Raw genomic sequence first — 22,169 nt, 5'->3', positions numbered from 1 at the left:
TAACGATCAAACGAACTTTTTCGAGTTTTCATAGCGTACGGAAACGAAATTTTGGGGGTCGCCAGTGACCAACGAAACGGATAAAGCGAACACGAGAGGATGTTAGTACGACTCTCACGATGCAATTGATACCAAATGAACCATGTGAAATCTGACCCAATGAAGCGTTATTTCCTATTAACTCGGAGGATTGGACAGTTCATTTTGTCCATCGTTTAACTCGGTTGAAACCTATACTGATAAACGAAATTCGATAATACTCCGTTGATAGAAAAGCAAAATACGCCATCTTAACGATTCGTTAATGTTGGGCAAAATATTGCATTGTGACAAAAGCTAAACTCTATCTTGAAAGAGATTTAGTGGAAAAATTCACCACTACTTCGATTGTTGGTTAACGTAGTGCAAAAAGCTGAAGAGAATATCTCTTCTCAATTCCAAACTCTAAAAAATCCTGCTAGTAAACCTGCTAGTACATGCATACATTATTACGATTCATTTTTTCTCATCGACTTCCCTCGTCGCCACAGTGTCACGCGATCAAAAATAAAAATGTTTTAATTTTGTATTTTATTTCATGTAATTGATAGTAAACACTCTAATGTGTAAACGTTGTAACTTGGTAACATAAATAACAGATTGAGATTAATAATTATGGTCAAAGACGTATAAAAATCACACAAACCTGAATAGTTAACAGATAGCGTATATTTATCTGGTATGTTTTTGTTACATTTGCAAATTATTATTTTTAAAGTGGTCTGGGTTAGCTTTAATGATTCAAAATTCTCACGTTTAAAGATATGAGTAAGTTCCAATATTTCTAATCATATTACTTTTTTGTCGTATTTCTCAAATTCCAAAGAGAAATTCATTTTTGAATTAAACTTAATCCTTTTTATATACTTTGAATTGATATAAATTTAATCTGCTCCTGAGTGCTCTTTTTGAAGTAATTTGTTTTCAAAATCGGTACGCAATGATAACAAAGTTATCGCTATAAGTTATTTAAACAATGAATTTTATTTGTTTGTGAATATTTTATCCAGTTGTTATTTATTTACGATTAAATGTATTTCAAAATACAGGTAACCCTCCTATAACACGGTTTCGCTATAACACGATTCATAAATTGCGAGAACCCTCCTACAACACTGGATAACATGATTTTTGCTTAACATATTTAAAAACTAAATTAACTTAAAATAATGACGCGAAGGAATAATGAACTATAGTGGCTTTACATGAAAATATATAAACAAATTATAATTTTTTAAATTAAAGTTGCGTTAAATTAAAATAATATTTGTTTTTAATAAGTTTTCGGAACGTAACTCCCCTTTTTATATTGGCTCTGGGTCTCATATAACACGGTTTTACACAACACGGTATTTTCTAGGAACCTATCTACCGTGTTATAAGAGGGTTACCTGTACATGTAGTTTGCTTCATCTGTATTATATTTACAGAAAAATATATCTTAATTATTTTACGTTAAAAATTAAATTTGCAATGTATAAATATGACTAACATATCAATGATACATAGATAGGACTATATATTCGATACACTGTGGCGTCGAAAAGATAGGCGACCAACTAGAGCACATCTCGAACCAGAATTCATCCTGACGGGATCAATTTTTCGCCACTAAGCGAGGTACTACTGTCTGCCCCGACAGATCCGTTTCAAATTGCGCCTACGAAATCCGCATCGGACGCGAAGGTTCGAATCTCCCGTCGCGGAAGGACGCGCTCGTTTGGTTTCAAATTGAAACTCACGTCGCCCTTTGCGGAAGGAGAAGAGTGGGGAGGGGGGTGGAGGTCTCGGTCGAGGGTCGGAATTTTTTCAGCCGGCTGGATTCTGTCAGCCCCCGGGAACCGCGTATTGGCTTCACGCTCGATCTCCGCCTCGCTATTAGCAAGAAATCCGCTCTCCCGTGACCGTTCGATATCGTTCCTCCGCTGAAAATCGAACGTTGGGAGGCATTCGAGGGATGAACGGACGGTGGGTGCAAAAAAAAAAGGATCGAAGAGAGAGGAAAAAAGGGGCAAAAACAAGAGCCGCGAAAGAGAGCAGCCGCAATATCGATTCACGACGTTCGCCGGCCCCCGGAGTCTTGCTTATGATTTCTCTCGCCCTCCCTCCCCCCGGCCGAAACGCTGCTGGTAATACGAGCCCACCGAACAAATCCGATAATTCCGCCGCAAGATTCGTGCCTGCAATAACGAGTAAATTTTTCCCTGTTCCTCGCCCCGTCGTTCCTTCTTCTTGCCTCGGTATATTCTCCCTCTTTCTCTGTCTGAAATTACCGCCCGACGCGGCTAATGGAAAAAAACGCGAAAATGAGAGGGACGGAGGAAGAGATTTTTGCCACCGCGAGACAAAGAGAGAGAAAGAGAGAGAGACACGAAAGGCACGGAATCGTACTTCCAGGGGCAGCGCGAAACTCTAGTGGAAAAAACGAGCGAAACGGACCGATGGGATCGTGGAACAAGGCCGGAGAGAAAGAGAGAGGGAACCATCGACCGGCCAACGCGGGAAAGAAAGAGCGAACCGGACGAACGGAAAGAAGAAAATCGAGAAAACGAGGGAATCTTTAGCCGCGGATCGGCATGTACCATTAATTTCCGTGGAGCTGAGCTGATCTCCAGTTCTCTCCCTCTCGTTCGCTCTTCCGTTTCGCGGCGTGGTTCTCTCTCTGCTCTTCACCGCCCTGGGACGGGGAAAAACTTTTATATTGGACAGTAAAATCACGGCGTTAATCTCCAGCAACCGTGGCAGGAACGGGAGGTCTGCATAACACCCGTAGCCGCGACGGGGATGAGTCGGAGGCGGGTGTCGCGATATTTGTAGGTGTAACTCGACAACAAAGAAGAGATCCCTTGGGGGTGGTCGCGTTAGTTTGGCTGGAGACGTTAGTTCTGCGCGATACCTACGCGACTTTGTCCTTATTTTAGCCGTTTTAACGCGTTTGTCGAGGTAGCTTTTTTTCGGGCACTTTAATATTTGAAAATACGGACGCGAGAGGATTGCTGACCAGCCTATTACGATGATATTCCGGTGTTATGGATTAGTTTTCTGTTTATAGTAATGTTTCATTGCCGTTACAAGTAAGGAAATGTATCGAAAATTGACATTCTGTCATGCGAGGCGCTGTTAAAAAAAAAATATCTAAAATCACTATAGTATTTTATATATAAAGGACGCATAGCTCGAACGTATTCATCGAAATTGACTAACAAGGGAAATTATCGAACCAGGAAATTCAAAACATGTTTTAAACACTGACAAAGCATTTTAAAGGGATCAAAGTGCCCTTTGAAACAACTTAAAATGATAATGCAATGCAAAAAGTTTCACTTTAAATACTCAATTATTAATTTTTCTCCAGAAATATTATTATATAACTGTATTTTTAAAAGAGTAATTTGAGTTTTAGTCCTAATAAAATTTAAAAGCTCATGGAGGCGTGGCTCTTTTCAGCTAAACTTTCGCGTTGTTGGAAGCAACACGTCTGTCGGAATAGTTGGAGGTTTATTAGGACATTTATCTTAGTTTCGCGCGTAAATTTTGAAGCTCTACTTCGCTGTCCATAATAACGAGCTTGTCGAGGTGTACCTTAGCCCTCGATACTTGACTTAGGATGGCCAGTGTGTGGACTTTGCGGCGAAATTATTGATATTTCACTGGTCTCGCAGTATCGGAACGTTCATTCTTGAATGAATCGCGGTCGTGGATACGTGGCGCGATTAAACCAGGGAAACGTTGGTCCAGTTTGGTTTAGCTTTCTGATCCTGAACAGATTGCCAGAGGGAGCCTGCCAAGAAGGATTAGCGAGCACAATTGATTTTGTTGTTGTCGGTCCCGGCAATATCGTATCGCGTGGTAGCGGAAATTTTAATTGTTTGCGTTGAGAATGTTGGGCAGTGGCGATTGTTTACCATGCAAACTCTACTCGTACCGTATAATAATTATTAACACGCCAACTGCACAGCGGAAAATCCCGTCAGTTTTATTCGCGTCCGCAAAAAGGAAACTTCCTGCTTTTATTTCGAATCAAATAATGGCACATACTTATCTAAATCTCTTCTCTCGAAGAAATCTGTGATCTGCTCAAGTCCACGTTCACTGATCGACACTCGCGTGAAATCGATCGCGGTACGCGCAAATCACTTCCATGTAATCGCCACGCGCGATAACTCTGTTTTCTTGCACGCCGTAGGTAGGCAGCACGTGGGCAAAACCTCTGACCATTTCTTACACGCCTGTACCGTTAAACTTTCAGACAAGCCAGTGGTTACGCTCGAGCTTGGGAGCAATTTGAACTTGAGCACAATCCGCGAGGGTATCGACGTCTACTTCGAGTGCAACATCAAGTCCAATCCCTGGGTGTACAAGGTCTCCTGGCAGCATAACGTGAGTCCATATCCCCCTCCGTTCGTGTTTGTGTTCGTGTTCACGTCGACGACGACAACGACGACGACGACCAGCGTCGAAACGCTCGTTGCGGGCCGGATAACGAATCTGCGTGGCAGTTCCCGGGATCGATAATTTAGAACCGTGGCTGAAGCTTAATCGGGAGACGAGATAAGGGGGAGAGGGGACGCGCACCTGCGACGCGGAAGTTTCCGTTTAAAATTTACATGCTGATACCGGGCGACCAGGAACTGCCGCGTAAGCGTTCTTTCAGCTAATAGCCGCCGTATCGATAAGAAATTTATCGTCGAATTTCGGCACTGTTGACGTAACCCTGAAGAAGGCCACCGTACGACTCTCGAACTTCACCCCGCGATGAAGGGGTTCTTTGGCATAGAAATCGCCCCTAATGAGACGCTCTGGCGCGCCTATCACCGAAACAACACTGGTACCGTGGATTGTACTTGGTTTGCGAATAAATAACCGTGGGAACAACGCGAGACTGAAGTCTGGAGATTACGGAAGGTAGGCAGAGGCTCGAACCTTCCCCTACTCCTCGATTTTCCTCGTCCTGGGTGACTCGGTTTCGAACGTGATCGGTCGAAGTCGTTGAAATAAACTCTGAGTGATGTAAACAGAGTTTTGAGAATTGGTGTCTCCCGACAGTTCTTGGAACTGGCTTTCCCACTGGTCAACAGCGGCCAAGTATGTTTTTGTTTTCAAGTCCGTGAAACATCGACATGTTATGCGTCTCTTTTCATTTTATTTCAGCATTTGAAACCTCTGGGAAGATTTATTTCGGCTTAAATAGGATCTCTATATACACAGTGTGATTCACGAAAATATTCGGACACTAAGGTATGTTTAAACGAATCGCTTAGTGTAGCTGACACTTATGAAGGTATCATAATCTTTTTTTTTCTAGTGATAAGACATTTATTCAAGTTAATAATGAAATGCATTTTATTTAATAAATTTATATGTGTTTATTATAAGGAATTATGGATCAAATGACAGCCTATTTTCATGCCACAAAAATATTCGAACGCTTTGCACGTTTATGAGAGAAACGTCCCTTTATAAGTGCTATATCAAGCGATACAATCGAACATACCTTAGTGTCTGAATAATTTCCTGAATCACTGTACAGAAAATTGAATTACATTGTTTGATATGAGACACAATTTAAACAATTTTTAAGTTATATTCTGTAATGAAGGAGATATAAAGACATGTCTTGATATTCGACTGAACAACTATCATTTTAAGAGACAATAATAGCTTTATTTTGATTCTGGATCAATTTGTCTCTTTGGATATCGTAGAGATTACATCACCACAGGATTAATATCTTCTTTATCGAGGAATATCGAGGAGTTAAAAATACCGGTATTTCATGTATACTCATTCCTAACATGACCAGTGAAACAACCAGTCTTTCTTTTGCACTTTTACGAGGCAACGTACTTCTAATTTTTGCATTATATATATAGAAAATTGTGTTTTGATGTTTATTCGTAAGATATCCTCCTCTTTTATGTCAACAAATTTTTTAATTTTCATCGGATAGAAGATAAAACGCCCTTGAAAACGAATTTTGTTCCAAGTCGATACCGCAGTTAGTTCTAGAGAAAACAATTATTTAAGAAAAAGTATTGACTAGTAATTACGCAAACATCCTGTATTTGAATTGAAATTAATTTTCAATTAAATAAACAATTTATGATCCAGTTTTATCGTACACTAGTCGTACGATCAGTAAGAATTGCTAAAACTTCTTTGGCTATGTAGAGTCAAAGTTAACTTCAAGATAAACATGGAAGACAGCATAAATTATAGTAGGTGATATAATCATTAGATAGAGGATGAAATGCCCTTTAAAACGAGCGTCTGAACAAGTCGATAGCTTTATTAGTTCCGGAGATATAGTGATTTTAATTTCAAGTCGATGCGGTGGCTAGTTTCGGAGATATAAGGGTCCGAAGCGTTTGTTTACTACGGCCTTGCCAAGGTCGTTGACCGCACGTGACTCGTAGTAACTAGGTCACTCGGCCACTCGGTCACGAGTCACGTACGAGAAAGAGAGGTCCGGCGCGACGCGTCAGACGGAGACAGAGACAGTCGAATTAAAAAAATTACCTTTTACATAAATTACGATATCTCGAAAACGGAAAGTCCGATCGACAAAATTCAAAAGCCATTTTAAAGGGGAAGCTTTGCCGTTGCTAACGATGGCTCAATAATTGACAAAACACCAATAGTTTCAAAACTGCATGCGTCTAAACTTTTAGTATTTTTAATACGCGTTAATAGGCTATTGTACATAAGACGGACCGAGAGATAGTGGAAATTGAATAATTGCCACTTTATTATTTTTATTATACAGACTGTGTCTGACTATATAATACTATATAATACAGACTGCATATTTTTCTCAGAAAACAAACATAAGAATAGATGTGAATATTGTAAAATTCATTGTACGTATACTATAAGAAAAGTCGTGAAGTTAAATGGCGCTAAAATAATATTGTGTGTTAGAAATTCTAAACGAAATTTAAAAAACTGTCATTTGACCGGTCGCGGTAGGTTTAGTGTTAATATTTGTCGAGCCTTCCTTCGTTGTTTTAATCTGCTCGCCGCCAACGAAGTAGGTTCCGCATATTACGAAATACCCTGCATAATGGGGGAAATAGAGTCAATTCTCTGCCGGCTGATACTATGAACCGATAGTGCGGGTCACAAGCGGTTTTGAACTGCCGGCGATCACGGGGACAGATTTGTTTAAGGATTACCGACGAGCGGGTACCACGTTCAATATTAATCTGTTTGATATTGACGCGTGCAGTCCGCCGCGAGTTTCTGATGGATCACAAACACTGGACGCCACGTCCAACCGCTCTCGATGTTCTTAGGAGCGTATATTTTATTCTCGATAAAGTTTTCTGACAAAAGATTGCACGCTTTTGAATATCACACGCGTACATTTTCAGCTTTGTTCGATGAACTTTATCACATTCTGTTTCTTTTTGGCACAAATTAAATTTTTCGACTTAGCCATTTTATTTTAAGAAATTGCTGGACTTAAAATGTAGTATAGAATTAGTTCGTGATGAATCGTTTTTATCAAGAATTAAAGGAACAATGTTCGAAACTGGGAAAAGTAAAATTTTGTATAGAAACCAAATTTGAATGATAATAGAGTTCGTACGATAACGTAATTCCGATCGTTCCCTTAACAATAAAAATAGCACGAGTGAACAAGCAAACATCATTCTGTCCATCTGCAATAAAGAATCCTCAAGTTAATACAACAATCCACCGAGAGTCTCTAGTGGGTAACAAACACGGGGTAAACTTCATCCAACCGCTCTGAATATTTTCCTCGTATTTTATTTTAGAGAAAATTTTCTCATGGGAGATTGTACGGTTTCGAATATCCCGCGCTACAGAAGATTTTATGTTTTATTTGATTTGTGGGCGGTGGTACCAAGGGAACGTTAATTCTACTTTCTGTTTACGTATGGAACGATTCAAACGTGCCCATGCCGTGTTGTACATCTGCAACTGATACCTTTCCAGTTATTGGAACTTTATTTAATTGTTAATAATTATTTGCCACAGAAGGTCTGTTGGTTTCATGGAAAGTTCGTTGATTTCATGATCTTAAAATATTTTTATTGTGAAGTGTTCATAAATTTTTCAATGTGAATTGTAATTACTTATTATTTTAATTTCATTTTCAAATACTTGAAACTTCAAAATTAAAATTTAATGAATTAGGGGTTGAGGATACTGAGGGACTTTTTTCCTTTTATTTATTTGTTTACTGCAATACCAAAAAAACATAATTTGTTAATTACTCTCCAATTTAATTACTTTATTAATCAGCGCAGATAAATAAAAGGCGGTACGTATGCTTGCAAATTGAGTTGTTCACAAAGTGTTACATAAAACGAGAATCTCCGACATCTCCATGAATACAAATATGATATACGCGAGCCCGTTTCGAGTTATCGTATAGTGTTTAATAAAAGAGGAGACCGTATACACAGAAACAACAGAGATCCGCCGAAAGGGACAAACATAGTAAAACGTGACTCACTGTCTCGCGATGCAATCTGTAAATGAACGAGTTTCTCATGAATAAAACATAAAAAAAAAAAAGTATCCAAGGTTACAACGTTTGACGGAATACGCCGCGTAGCGCCACGAAAATAGCGCGAGCCCGAATGTTCTTACTTCTTTAAATTTTATAGCTCTTTTTTCGTGAATTATCGTCATTAACTCTACGCGGCGCACTGTCGAGATATCCCGACACTAAACTTTTACCGTTCTGTTTTTAATGATTTAATAAAACTTGAAATTTCATGGCTCTGACGAGAAACGAGAAAAACGTATATCTTATTCGTTAGCATGTTTTATCGTGAATATTTTAAAATGTACGAACTCTGACATCACGTTTGGTATCGTGCCGCGCTTTGAGGCTGTTACGTTCGAAACGAGCTCAAACGAAAGTAAATGTACACGCGGTAATTCGACTAAATTTTGGACTGGAACCATCCGAATATTTCATGGGCATTCAAATATCATTATTCGAGTATTCGATGATATTGGACGTGGTCCCAATCCTTAATTATTTGTATTTGTTTTACTAGCTTTAATAATAATACTTATTCCAGATTACAGCAAACACCAGCACTTTCAACACGATTTATATGTGAATTGTGCAGGGCGTCTCAAGTTTTATTGGCCAAATTTTATCAGTCTATGGGTCTGAACGATAAAAAAGCGATTAACGTGGTCCCTTATCGGCCAGCTCGGCGTGTTTCGTCGAAATTTTATGACCGGACAAAGGCTTTAAACAAATATAATTTCGCCCGGTATGATTACGATCTTTCTTCGCGGAGGAGATTTATTTTAAGCGAATGCAGACGTCGTGCCTTTGTGCCCGGTATACTGCACGAGTTCCATAAATATTTCTTCTCGCGCCTCAGATCATAATGTCATTGTACTCGCGGAAACGTCCCGGACGAAAGTCTTTGTCGATTCTTCGTTTGATTCGACCGGAACGGGACGGGACATTTCTACTTTCCCGCCAGTGTGTTTCGAGGGAATTCAAAGGAGCTTTCCGACGCTCCAAAGAGAAGAAAACGGAAGACGCTGTCGCGCCGTAACGCCGCGGCCGTTGAGAAATTGAAAAACTGTCGGCGACCCTTCATCTTTTTCCCGTAAAGTTCCTTTCTTCTTTATCGCGAGAGGACAATCCACGGAAATGGCCATTTTTAATACTAGTCGGGAATGACAAATTTTTACGTAATTTGCGTTTGCACGTTCTAATCACATTTTCTCGATTTCTTAATTCTCAACGGTAAAAAGAGGACACACGTTACATACGAAATTTTAAATTAGAAATATTTATTTTAATTATATGTAAAACCACCCCTAAAAGATGTTACAATCCTTGGATATCGTCAGGAATAGCAAGGGGAATAATCGATATTCTTGTATTAAGCGCAGAGTTAGTCGAATTTTATTCAAAAAACGAACGAAAAATTATTGTTCGTGAATGAAATTTGCTCGACTCTGTCGCTGAAATATCTGGGCACAATTCTGCTCGTGTGTATGTTAGATTTCGGAATTCCCTATCGGGGAAATCGAGAGAAACGAATGGTTTGAACAATCCGTCGTCGTCGTCGCTCGTTGGGAGCACACCGTACGCTCAGGGATGCGAATACATTTTGATTTTGCGTTCACAGGGCAATTCGTTGTTTCATAATACAGCCACCGGTACAATAATCAGTAACCAAAGCCTGGTGCTGCAAAGCGTGACCCGCAGCAGAGCTGGGATCTACACTTGCATCGGTAGCAACGAGGAAGGCGACGGGGAGAGCAACCCCCTAAATCTGGACATCAAATGTGAGTACATTGCCTATTTGTTTCTGGACGAGTTCGTAGCTATTGATACAGGTGCACAGATTACGCGGTATGCATTCGATTTAAATGCACAGAGTGTCCAATCTCGTTCGATCCACCCAACTATGGTTGAAATTATCAGCGATACCGGGTTATGTAATACTATGAAACGAATCGAGACGTCTCGAGTAGATTCGTATTTTCAATCTACGAGTTTCACTCATTCCAAAATATATTAAGTAAATTATAATTTAGTTTCAAGTATAAAAATATATTTCAATATAGAAATATAAACTATTTTTCAATATTGAAATATTTATAGCAGACCTCCTTGACTGGAATTATAATTTAATTTCCAGTCTAAAAATATATTTCAATATAGAAATATTTTCAGCCTATTTTTTAATATTGAAATATTTTTAGCAAACCTCCTTGACTAGAAATTAAATTATAATTTGTTTTATACATTTTGGAACTGCCGTTTGAAAGAGAGGAATATTATTTCAAATATTTTAATTCAATAGTAATGGATACGTATTTTTTTATTTAAAATTTTCGTTATTTGAAAAAAACAAAGCATGAAAGTAAATATGGAGAACTTCCACGGACCTTCTTGAGATTTTCTTTTTATTTAATAGTATTTAAATATCATTGGCTTTCGAGCAAAGCTATCCCAGTGCAAACGAAAAATCCAATAGAATACACTGTTTTTTATTACTTTCAGACATTTCAGTTTTCAGTTGCCTTTATGACGATTTTATTACTAACGATAGAAAGACTTTTTATTTGCGAGCAGTATTTTTTTCTCACTTAAAAGTCTCCTATAAAAGTGTTAATAGGAAATTTAAGTACAAAAATTACTTTTACTACGAACTTTAAATTTCACGTATATAGGGTGTTCGGCCACCCGTGGAAAAAGTTTTAATGGGAGATACTAGAGGCCAAAATAAAACGAAAACCAAGGATACTAATTTGTTGATTGAAGCTTCATTAAAAAGTTATAGAAACATTTCCGACCACACAGCATATTTTCAGTAAAGAATTTTTTTTCTCGAAAGTACGTAGTATTTCGTGGGTATGCCTATTCACCAAACATGATTATAATTGACCCTTGCAACTAAAAATAAATTTTTTAAAATGATTTGAAATATTTTAATTTCGCCGAAAAATTTGTCTACCTATTGGAATTTTTTTCTCGAAAATGCGTAGAAACTCGGAGACATGTCTAAGAACCAAAAATAGTTGTATTTGACCCCCGCAACCGAAAATAATTTTTCCAGAATGATTAGAAATTTTTTAATTGAATTTTTTAATAACTTTTTAACGAAACCTCAATTAAGAAATTGATGTTCTTGATTTTCGTCTTATATTGGGCTCCAGAATCTCCCATTAAAATTTTTCCCAGGAATGGCCGAACACCCTGTACAAAATATTCGATTTAAAAACGATTAAAATATTTTATATATTAAGCATAAACGATCGATCAAAGTACAATAAGAATTCACCAATTCTCATGAGTATAAAAGAACGTATGTATTCCTGTACAGTTACCTTTCTTTTTAATTAATTCTTCCGTTAAAAATTACAGAATGCAAATGCTTTAAAATTAACGACGAATGCGAATGCGAATCACTCCTTACAACGAGAAAAGTTAATTATACTCCATCGAATGTAAATACAGAAAGAGCCGCCAGCTTCTGTTTCAAATAACAATAACGCTCGAATAAGATGTTGAGATGCTTTACGAGAATACAATATCGCGCGACTGATTGAAATTTACGACGACGGAACGAGATGAAACCAAATGGAAGGCGGTGGCCGCATTAAACGAACCGTAGAACCGCCGTATCTACTTCTCAGCGGAAATATTTAAGTAGCGAAATTCTTTCGAGGTGCAGCATCTCGCGAGGAGCCAGAGATCGTTACGATACCGACTCTAAGTTCTTATACCTGCTTATATACAGGTGGAAACGGATTGTAAGGCGGAGGGAGAACGTAAGGGCGGTTCGCGGCGGCCGCTAAAAGCGCTCAAGGAAACCAACTCCTAACAACACGCTTTTACCACGTAATGAAACATTTAACGAGAGACGCGCATAAAGCTGAAATCCACCGTCTATCATGGAGAACATAATGCAATACAATATCGTTCGCGAGATAATGCCGTATTTACATTCGCGAAGCCACCGCCTTAACCCCCGTGTAGCACTTTTGTTATCTCGGAAACAAAAACCGCCCGAGGTGACCCGCATTAATTTCATTCCTGACATACGCACGGATCGTATTGAATTAATTTAATTAGCTCGACGGCGATCGAATATACGAATGCAACGCGAAAAAATTAATTACAAACTGTAGTTCGAGGCGTGTACTTCGATTGGTGGGGGTATTCGGTAAATGAATATTTATTACGCGTAGGATATTAAATATGACGTTAAATAAATGGATTACAGACGAACGTCGACGCGGAATTATTTGTAATATTTCGGGATAAAGGTTAACATGGGATTAGATTCGAGCGAATTTCGTGTATTTTCTCCGACTTCGCATCGACTGCGATTTTATCAAATATGCTCCGAAGACCGAGATCATGGTGTTCCCGACCGACGACGACTTCGCTTTCAATTTACAGTTCAATTCCAAATTTTACCCGCTCGCTGGGACACGGATCTCTGTTAAGTTTCAGCGACGTCCATTCGGGAGGAAACTTCTGGAAGTGAGTCGGACACGTACGCTCTAATTTTCCTCGCGTTGAGTTTGATTTTATCGAATTTATGGACACGAGTTGGGGGGAATTGTAAAATCTACCCCCTATTTGAGAATAGATACGCGAACCAAATTGTGTCGTATTTGGGCGCCTGCGATTAAACTGAAATTTAGATGTACAGGGTGAGTTTCCTAACACGACGACCTCAAATAACTTGTAAGGTATTCGTTGTACGAAAAAATGTTTTAAACAAAAGTTGCACAATATCTAGGGGGGCATACAGTGCTCTAATCTGTTTTTTATTACGTTTTTTATTGAGATATTAGGGTCACCTTCAGTTTTTTAAATGGAATGTATAATACTTTTTTTCCAATTCAAATGAATAATTACTGAGATATTTTTTAAACAAATTTTATTTCAAGCGGTTTTCGAAATGCTGTCCATTGCAGTCAAAAATTTGAATGATAGATTCTAGAGGCCAAAATAAGATGAAAATCAAGAATACCAATTTGTTGATTGAGGCTTCGTTAAAAAGTTAGTAACGTTTAAAGTCCCATACCGGCCGGAAAATTTTCGGCGAAAAAAAAGAATTTGAAATCGTTCTGGAAAAAATATTTTTGGCTGCAAGGGTCAATTACAATCATTTTTGGTGAATAAACATACCCCAAAAATCTTACGCAGTTTTGAGAAAAAAATTAATTACCGAAAATGCAATGTCTGACCATATGGTATGACCACTCCCCTGAAATTTCATGCGAATCTTTAAAACATCATAACTCCGGAACGGATTGGACGATTTTAATGTTTCTAAATTCAAACAACGCGTATTTTGGTGTAGAATATGTAGAAATTCCAAAAATATTCGAAAAGTTGGTCCTTAACCCCGTAAAATGAGAAAAACCTTTGAGTTATTTGAGGTCGTCATGTTAGGAGACTCACCCCGTATAATTGTACGCTAAAGTTTCACTAAAACGATATCTAAAGGAATCTTGCTATTAGCTATTGCAAATAACTCACAGAAAATTCATTACTAATTTAATATATTTATCGTGTGTTCACGTATGGATTCGATGCAAGGCTATTTTCTGTGATTTTTTCAGAAACAAAACTTGAAACTATCGTTTGATAAAATTTATAGTAAGAGCGGGGACAGAATAGTGTCTTCACGTAGAGTTCCTGGTTCAGTGATTGATATAACTATGATGGATAGTACGAAAACATAAAGAAACCGTAGGATATCTGGCCGCCATTGTGTTACTAGTTGAAAAAGCACGGAAATTTTTCTTCGCGAATGTAGTCACATGAAGTGGAAAAGGCAATAATCCTTTTTGGTAAGAGGATTGTGGTGGACAGCATGACGCTTATCCTAGGACAACTATGGGAAGTTTCGTCCCTCTAAAATGTAGATTGTAATTGTTAGCTTCTCTGCCAATCGGGAAAACCAGCGTAAAAAATCGTGGTTAATAATTGAAAAAATAAAACAGTACAGAAACTTCTGCACAAATACAATCTCTGAAATGGTACTGAAATGATATCAATTGTGTAGATAATTTTTCAAACTTATTGGACCCATCTTCACTTTCTTATTTATTTCTGACTCTACCATAAATAACATATACTGAGAAACTGCTGATTAACATATTGACAGCAACATTACGTTATGGATGACATGATTTTTGACTAATGAGTTAGATAAAATTAGTTCTCAAGATTAGATGTTAAAGAAAATAAGTCTTGATAGGGCTCTTGAATTTTAAGGAGGCTGTAAAAATAAGTTCTATGACAAATTGTGGGTTTGTTAGTTTCCAATTGTCTAAGGCCAAAGTATTGTTTTCGTGGACAATTTAAGGGATTTGATTCCAGACAATTATAAACTAGTATAACTTAAAATTTGCCTCAGGATTCCTTTCTAGAACCTCACTAATATTCATAAATCCCATTCAAATTTCTCTGGAAGTCCTGTCATCCATATATGAGATACTTGACAGAAACAGTATTAATCTTGAAAATTAGATTGTAAAATTAACAAAGGTTATAACCTTGGGTAGCCTTGCAAAACTTCACAAATCCTATCCAAATTTCCTTCACCTCTTCAATTTGAGAATTAATTATCCCAGTTTCATATTCCGTAAGTCCTGTCATTCATATATGAGTTACTTGACAGAGACAGTACTAATGTTGAAAATTAGATTGTAGAGTTATACGAGACCAAAAAAAAAATATTATTAAATCCAGAGACAAAATTCTTGTCCATAAACGCTGACACAGAAAGAACGAATATAGGGTGACATTTTAAAAGAGAAAAGGGAGCCTGAGTGCTAACCTCGAAGTTATAAAGTAATATGAGATAAAAAAAAATATTGTTAGATCCACGACACAGTGACCACAAACACTGACACCGAAGTGAGATCCAACGAAAGTGTGGTTAGATTTTAAAAGAGAGAGAGGGGATCCTGAGAGGAGATTTTGGAATTGTGTAGGTGGAGCAAAAGCTCCAAGCATACCGTGGGCCGAATGCTTGAAATCCATATCGTGCGTCGGAGTCTATCGTCTTGACGGAAATCCTCCGCTCGGCTGTTGGGCTTCCGGGCCTATCGGAAGCCCACGTGGCACACGCGCATAATTCCATGCGATCCCGGCCGCGTTCCGTGTGTGCGATCCCGCACAACTCGAATCTCATCAAACACCGCGGCAGTCGCCTTTAACCGCCTCAGACCGGCTATTTAACCCGACAAACATGGCCGTTCACCGAGAACACGATACAGCACGGTGCCTGCCGGCACTGAATTCCGGCATGTGTCAGACGGTAGCCCGTCGATGTTCCGCAGTCGCAGCGTGTACGGGCGGCCGCCGCGCGGTCCAACGGATTAGCCGCGGCAGTTTACGGGCGTTAAGGCCATTACACACTGATTTGCTCGGTCGACCATATGGACAGCGCGAGGTGAGACCGAATGTCAGTCGATCGTAACTTACACCGAGACTTGAGACACAGGATTACGCCTGTAACGCCCATGATCGCGATTCACCCTGAAATCCTTCCGATCTACGAAAGATCGATCGCACGAGACACGCAAGATTCCATTTGCGTCGTGACCGCTGTATTCATTTGATAATTCACGAAGCAGTACAGTTATTTCTAGGGTTGGCGTGCGAATCACTAACAGTAATCAGAAAATCACGATCACGCTCGCGATTAAACTCCACTCGCGATCGTGATCCGAAAGATGGTGTTTTAGTAGCGGTTCGCGTTAACTGCGATCGTTAGTGTTCCGCTAACTCCCCGTGGAAATTTAAATTGTATAGTAATGTAGTCTAAGCAATGAAAAAGGCTGGGCTAGGTCTGGGTTATTATTTAAAAATAACAAGATTGATAATTTTGATGGTTTTAAATTCGTCCAGCTTTTGGAAATATCCTTTCGCCAATTCATTTAAAATTTAATAAAATTTAAATTAAAAAAATTAATTCTGCAAATTGAGGTGTTAAAAGAAATAAAGTGAATTTTACTAAAGTTACAAACATAAGTACTATGACAAATTTTAAGTTACGCAGTTTACAATTGTCTAAAATCAAAGTTTTGACAGTCAACGTGTTAAAAAAAATAAATTCATTGACCGATACAAGAGAAATATATAATTTAATAAACAAAATTCAAGAGAAAGTTATCAAATATGAAGGATCATATTTTAATTTTTAATTTTTCGCAAGAACTGTTCTGTATACACTTCCTATAATCGAAGCAAGATTCTGCGTTCGATATTATGACTAACCACCCCGAAGTCTCTCGAACATCCCTTCCGACCAATACCTTAATAAACTTCCCGAGCGGGTATACAACTTTCGAGCTCTCTGTACCAACCGCGATTCTCGGAATGAAATTTATCATTTAGCCGGAAACTGGCCGATCGCTCGTCTTCTCGAAACAATTACCAGCAAACTCGCCGCTCAACTCACGGTCGCTTCGTTACCGTGTCGTAATTCGATGCAACAATTACCCAACAAAATTGATACAGTACGGGGTTGGAGGAGGGTCGAGTTCGTGACGCTCGCAAATCCGTCGTCCCGAACGAAAAACAAATCACTCGCGCGGAATTCTGTCGACCCTACTTACGGGAAGGGAGAAAAGTGCGGGGGCACATACACTCGCCAAACATTTGATTACACTCGACTGCCAGAGACAGGACATTTTCGTGAAAATGCAGGGTCTTCCGTGTGGCACCTACTTCACTGGGTGAACAAGGCGGATAAAAACAATGATAAAGGTCCCTGCGCCCTTGTTCCCCAGATAGAACCATTTTTCTGCCCAGTTGCGGAATTAGGTTTATAGAAAGTACTCGAAATGGTCACCTTTGGAGTAATTATTCGACAGTTGATTTGAATAGACTCTTCAGATATGGTAACGTGGTAAAATAATAGTAAAATAATTCTGTTTCGTCTTATACGTTACATTAAGTTCGTTGAAATTGATGCTATATCCCAAAAATAAATAACTCTATTAATTGTTAATTGTTTACTCACGAAGTTCAATATAATTAAAATCAATACGTTTCTACATTCGCGTGATTTCATAAAACAAATATGTTCTCATTTCTATGTCTATCGACAAATTTAAACAAAATTACGTTTGAAAAATTACCTGTAATTAAATCGTACGACAAGGGGTTAGTATACAATTTTAGTTACTTGTAAGCAGACTGCGGATCTTTATGAAAATTCATATTTAAATTAATAGAATTAATGAAATGGAAGCTTTGTAGAGGGTGGTCTCAACTCCTAAATATAATAATACGTATCTTAAAAATGTTTCATAAATGGATAAACATCGGTAGTCTACTTATAAGGGCAACTTCTGACCGACGGATTAAATGTATTTAAATGTGATCAATACCGTGTTTACACGAATAATTTTGCTCGACTTCGATCAACCCAATCTCGGTCGTCTGACCAAAATTTGCCTAATGGAGACGCTCCATCGAACGATTAGAAATCATTTCAACTCGGTTCAAATCCTGTTTACACGGGCTACATTGAACAACTCGGGGTCGACCGTAAAAGCTTTACTGATCTTTCGAGTTACGTCACTGTCTCTTGTATCTCCGCGCCCAGCGAAACGCGAATCGCTGATACGCCGCAGTAACATCGGGAGTATACCCTGATAAACTTTGCCCTGATCGTTTGACTAAACACCTTGCAGTTTCGCGGCGAAGAAACAACGCGTTCCGTAAGATACGCGTGGGCGGAACAACGCGCGTCAGTCTCCTGCACAGACATTAAGGGCAACACTAAATCATTACGGCAGATTTAGCGGCGGGATTTGCATATACGCCATATGTACGTACGTGCACACGTATGCATCAGAGTGCAGCGTGCAGCGAATCGACCGATTCGGGAGCGGCGTGTACTGTCGCTTGATTACTCTCAGCCCCGGAAAATATAAGATACGATGTTTACCTAATTGAAAAATAATAAAAGAATTTTTTATTTGATCGATAACGCATCGTCAATTATTGTTTCGAATTCGCCGTTTAAAACGAAGTTGCGTTTACTAGAGAAGTATCTTCAACTATTGGAAAAAAGGGTAATTAATTTTTGGCGAAGTTAATATCACGTACCTTGATTAGTATACTTTTGATTGTATAATTCCTTATGTATTTGTTTCAAGCGAATTAAAATTGTCTCCTGTATTTTGAAACAGTGACTGATCGAAAGGTAGCTGTCTATAACTATTTTATTCCGAGCTATATTAAATTTTAAAAATTCCTTCTCTGTGTTTAATCTGAATTATCCTCGCAATGAATTCAAGCATATAATTTTCCACGAGATTCTCTCTCACTATAGCTTCTCTGTCTTCAGCTTGTTTCTAACTGTACGGAGCGTCTGAGACAGAATTCGCTAGAATAAACTTAATTGCGAGATCTATAGCGGATCTGGGACGAAACACCAGAATTAACGTTGCTCTTAGATTTGATTCTTGGTCCTTATTAGACCTCGTAAAAATTCCTATTTTGTGGGAACGTTATGGAATCGATAAATTTTAACTGTCAGCAATACTTTGCAATATCAATATTGAAAAATGACTCAAACGACTCAAGACCATAATCGTGACTACATCTTGGCCACGTCATTACTGATCTTATATCCAAGCCATAGTGATCCCTACCGAAATTGTAATGTCTGACCAAACATTGATATGTTTCCCTGAAATTTGTCGGCGAAAAAAAAAATTTCAAATCGTTCTGGAAAAATTATTTTCAGTTGCGGGGATCAATTACAATCATTTTTTATCATTAGTCATACCCTCGAAATCCTACCCATTTTCGAGAAAAAAATTTAACCATAACTGTCTGGTTACCCTGAAAAAAAAATTTCAAATCGTTCTGGAAAAATTATTTTTAGTTGCAGGGGTCAATTACAATCATGTTTGGTGAATAGACCTACCCCCGAAATCCTACCCACTTTCTAGAAAAAAATTCCGTACGGCCGGAACTTTAAACATTAATAACTTTTTAACGAAGCCTTTTTTGGCTAATTTTGGAAAATTGGTACTCTTGATTTTCGTCTTATTTTGGCTTCTTATTTTGTCATTCAATTCTTGGAACTTACTCTGGTGTTCTAGTCTGCTCATTACGGATTTCGATCTATCATCAAGGTTTGTATTTATTTGAGGGGGCTCCACCCTCGAGGAAGCTATTTTTCCAAGGTTTCATTCTATAGTTGAGAAGATTTTCATGTCTACCAACCACTCTGCTATCACTGATCTTCGTTACACCCAAATAACGTGAATTAGCTAAGTACTAAGCACGACAAAGTCGCTCTTCGGAGCAAAGAGCGTCCCTGGTCGCCGCGAGGAACAAAAACACAGCGATTCGTTCGCGTTTCCTTTTCATCTGGGTCACTTCTATCACTTTGTGTGTTTCGCCTGGTAATAATTTACATGCAAATGAACGCCGGGGGGTCGAGGAGGCGACAAGGGACACGACGTTGCACCGGTACCGACGCGGCCAGGTGGGATGGAATTTTCGGGGTCCATTTATAGCGGTAACGAAGCTTAAGATTTCAATTCAGTTTTAGGACACGCAATTATGCAAGAGCGGCAAGGAGCGACGCTTTCTTCGAGGTTTGCTGCCGCGCCCGGGATCTTAAGCCGCTTAGTTGCCTGTAAAATAGCGGCACTGCGAGCCCCGTAGCTGGATGGAACAAAGAAACTGCGGATTAAATGCGAACCCGGGCCGTTCGCCGCGCCGAAAAGGGTTATTAAAACGAAAATAATTGCCGGATAACCGGCTAGAATTTCGTACGAGCGTTAATGCGCCGTTAATTTATGCGCGTCGACGACGGGAAAAAGTTTCGCCCGGCTTGCTAAATGGTCCGTCCAGGCCGCGCGAACGCGAGCCAGCTGAAAAGCCCCGGTCAAGCGGACAGTTTGTTGCGCTGGAATAATGACGATTGTTTTACTGGAACAGAAAGCAGAGTGGCTCGACCGGTTTCCTGGGGGGTTTGAGAAGGTATTAAACTTGGGGGCCAGTGACTTTGACGAGATTTACGTGGTTTAATCTGCTATGGAAGCTTCTTAGTGTTTTTAAGGTTCTACTGGGTCTCCAAAACAATTAGGAAAACGCAAATTACGTATGGTTAGGCTAGGAAGGGTTTGAGAAGGTATTAAACTTGGGGGCCAGTGACTTCGACGAGATTTACGTGGAATTTGTTTAAACGTCCGTAATGGTCGGAATTATTAATCTGCTGTGGAAGCTTCTACAAAACAATTAGAAAAGCACAAATTACATAGGGTAAAAGTGTGCAATATATTCCACTAATTCTACCATTGTAAACAGAAAATTCATGATTCTTCTTTCTTGAAAATCTTTCTTAATAAGATATTTGACAATTTTCAATATCTAATATCCTGTCAAATGCCAAAGTATCACAATTCGATTCGCTTTATCTGGAGAAGAGAAATCACTGCAACATAAAAATAATTTCTATTTGTTTAAGTGCTCGCTACACGGTTGTTTGGCAACATTTTCCAATAAAAAAATTTATATTCTCATACATTTTAAGCTACCAAAACATCCTGTAAGAGAGAAATGATTTATACCTAACCGTTTTTTTTTAAATAAGCTCTTACAAAAAGGCTTGATTCGACTGCCTGGTCCACTTAAGTGAAACGAGTCAGTCACTGGACGGACGCAAAGGAAGCGAAAAGTTGAATCAGTGTTGCGAGCATCGGAAACGTTTCACGCGTACCAATGACGAGCTGTCGATAACCGAGCCAGCCCACGTAGGCTGCGGAATGTGACAGCCCTTAAAAATTCAGGGAGCCGCAATGCGTCGCGACGTCTAACACGATCACGTCCCTCTAATGCCTTTAGACGTCCGTACCGATCGGATGTCCGCGCTCGCGGCACGAGGAAAGTCTGAAACCGCGTAGTCTGTCATCATTCGATTGTCGCGTAATTGTGTTACGCTACCCGGCAAAGTAAAATTGAAGCATCGGCGTTTCGCGTCTGAAAATTTATTTGCAGCCAACCTCGACGTACCGTGTTGATACTCGGACAGACTATCGTTCGAGATCGCGAGATATCGGCAATTCGAAGACGAACTGACGTTTCGCTAATGGACTCGCGCGTCGGCTGTAACGTTCCACAGACATTTTCGTTTCTACGCCATTGTCCCATTGTGACGAAAGACGCGCGTACGATTTAAATCCGCTATTACTAGGAGTCGTATATCTGTAATTAAATCGTCGATTTAACACTTTGACTTTCACGTCACCCATATATGAGCCGTTTATTTTGAAAATAGCGTAAGTCTATTTTCCGAAAAAATCCAGTTAGCTAACTTACTAATTATATTTTTGTTCTTTTCATTCTGAAGCAACTTGTTGCTAATATATTTAAAATCATTTTTGTAACACGAAAATTTGCTGGTTAATGAAGTGATGAAGAAGTTTATTTTGAAAGTGGCGTAAGTCCTATTGTGAGAGTTTCAAATGGATATGGAAAATATTATGCAATAAAATTTTATGAGATACCAGCTTTTTTATTTTGTTCATTTCAACTCAGCCTCTAGAAAACGCGACTTTTAAAAGGCTAAAAAATACTGACGGTGAAAGAGTAAATTAGTTTAAAATAT

General features: G+C 38.9%; 1 protein-coding gene across 4 annotated transcripts in view; it reads left to right on the top strand.

Moving 5' to 3' along the window:
• Window positions 1-22,169, top strand: part of LOC143349707 (nephrin) — a 565,063-nt gene that overhangs the window by 490,780 nt on the left and 52,114 nt on the right. For all 4 annotated transcript variants that reach the window (XM_076781155.1, XM_076781157.1, XM_076781156.1 and 1 more), the window contains 2 exons: window positions 4,289-4,419; window positions 10,179-10,338. In XM_076781155.1, the coding sequence (XP_076637270.1) occupies window positions 4,289-4,419; window positions 10,179-10,338 (291 nt within the window). The remainder of the gene's footprint in view (window positions 1-4,288; window positions 4,420-10,178; window positions 10,339-22,169) is intronic.

The sequence above is a fragment of the Colletes latitarsis genome, chromosome 14, assembly GCF_051014445.1.
Source record: "Colletes latitarsis isolate SP2378_abdomen chromosome 14, iyColLati1, whole genome shotgun sequence".
In the NCBI taxonomy this organism is placed as follows: Eukaryota; Metazoa; Arthropoda; class Insecta; order Hymenoptera; family Colletidae; genus Colletes; species Colletes latitarsis.
This window is presented reverse-complemented; position numbering and strand designations above follow the sequence as displayed.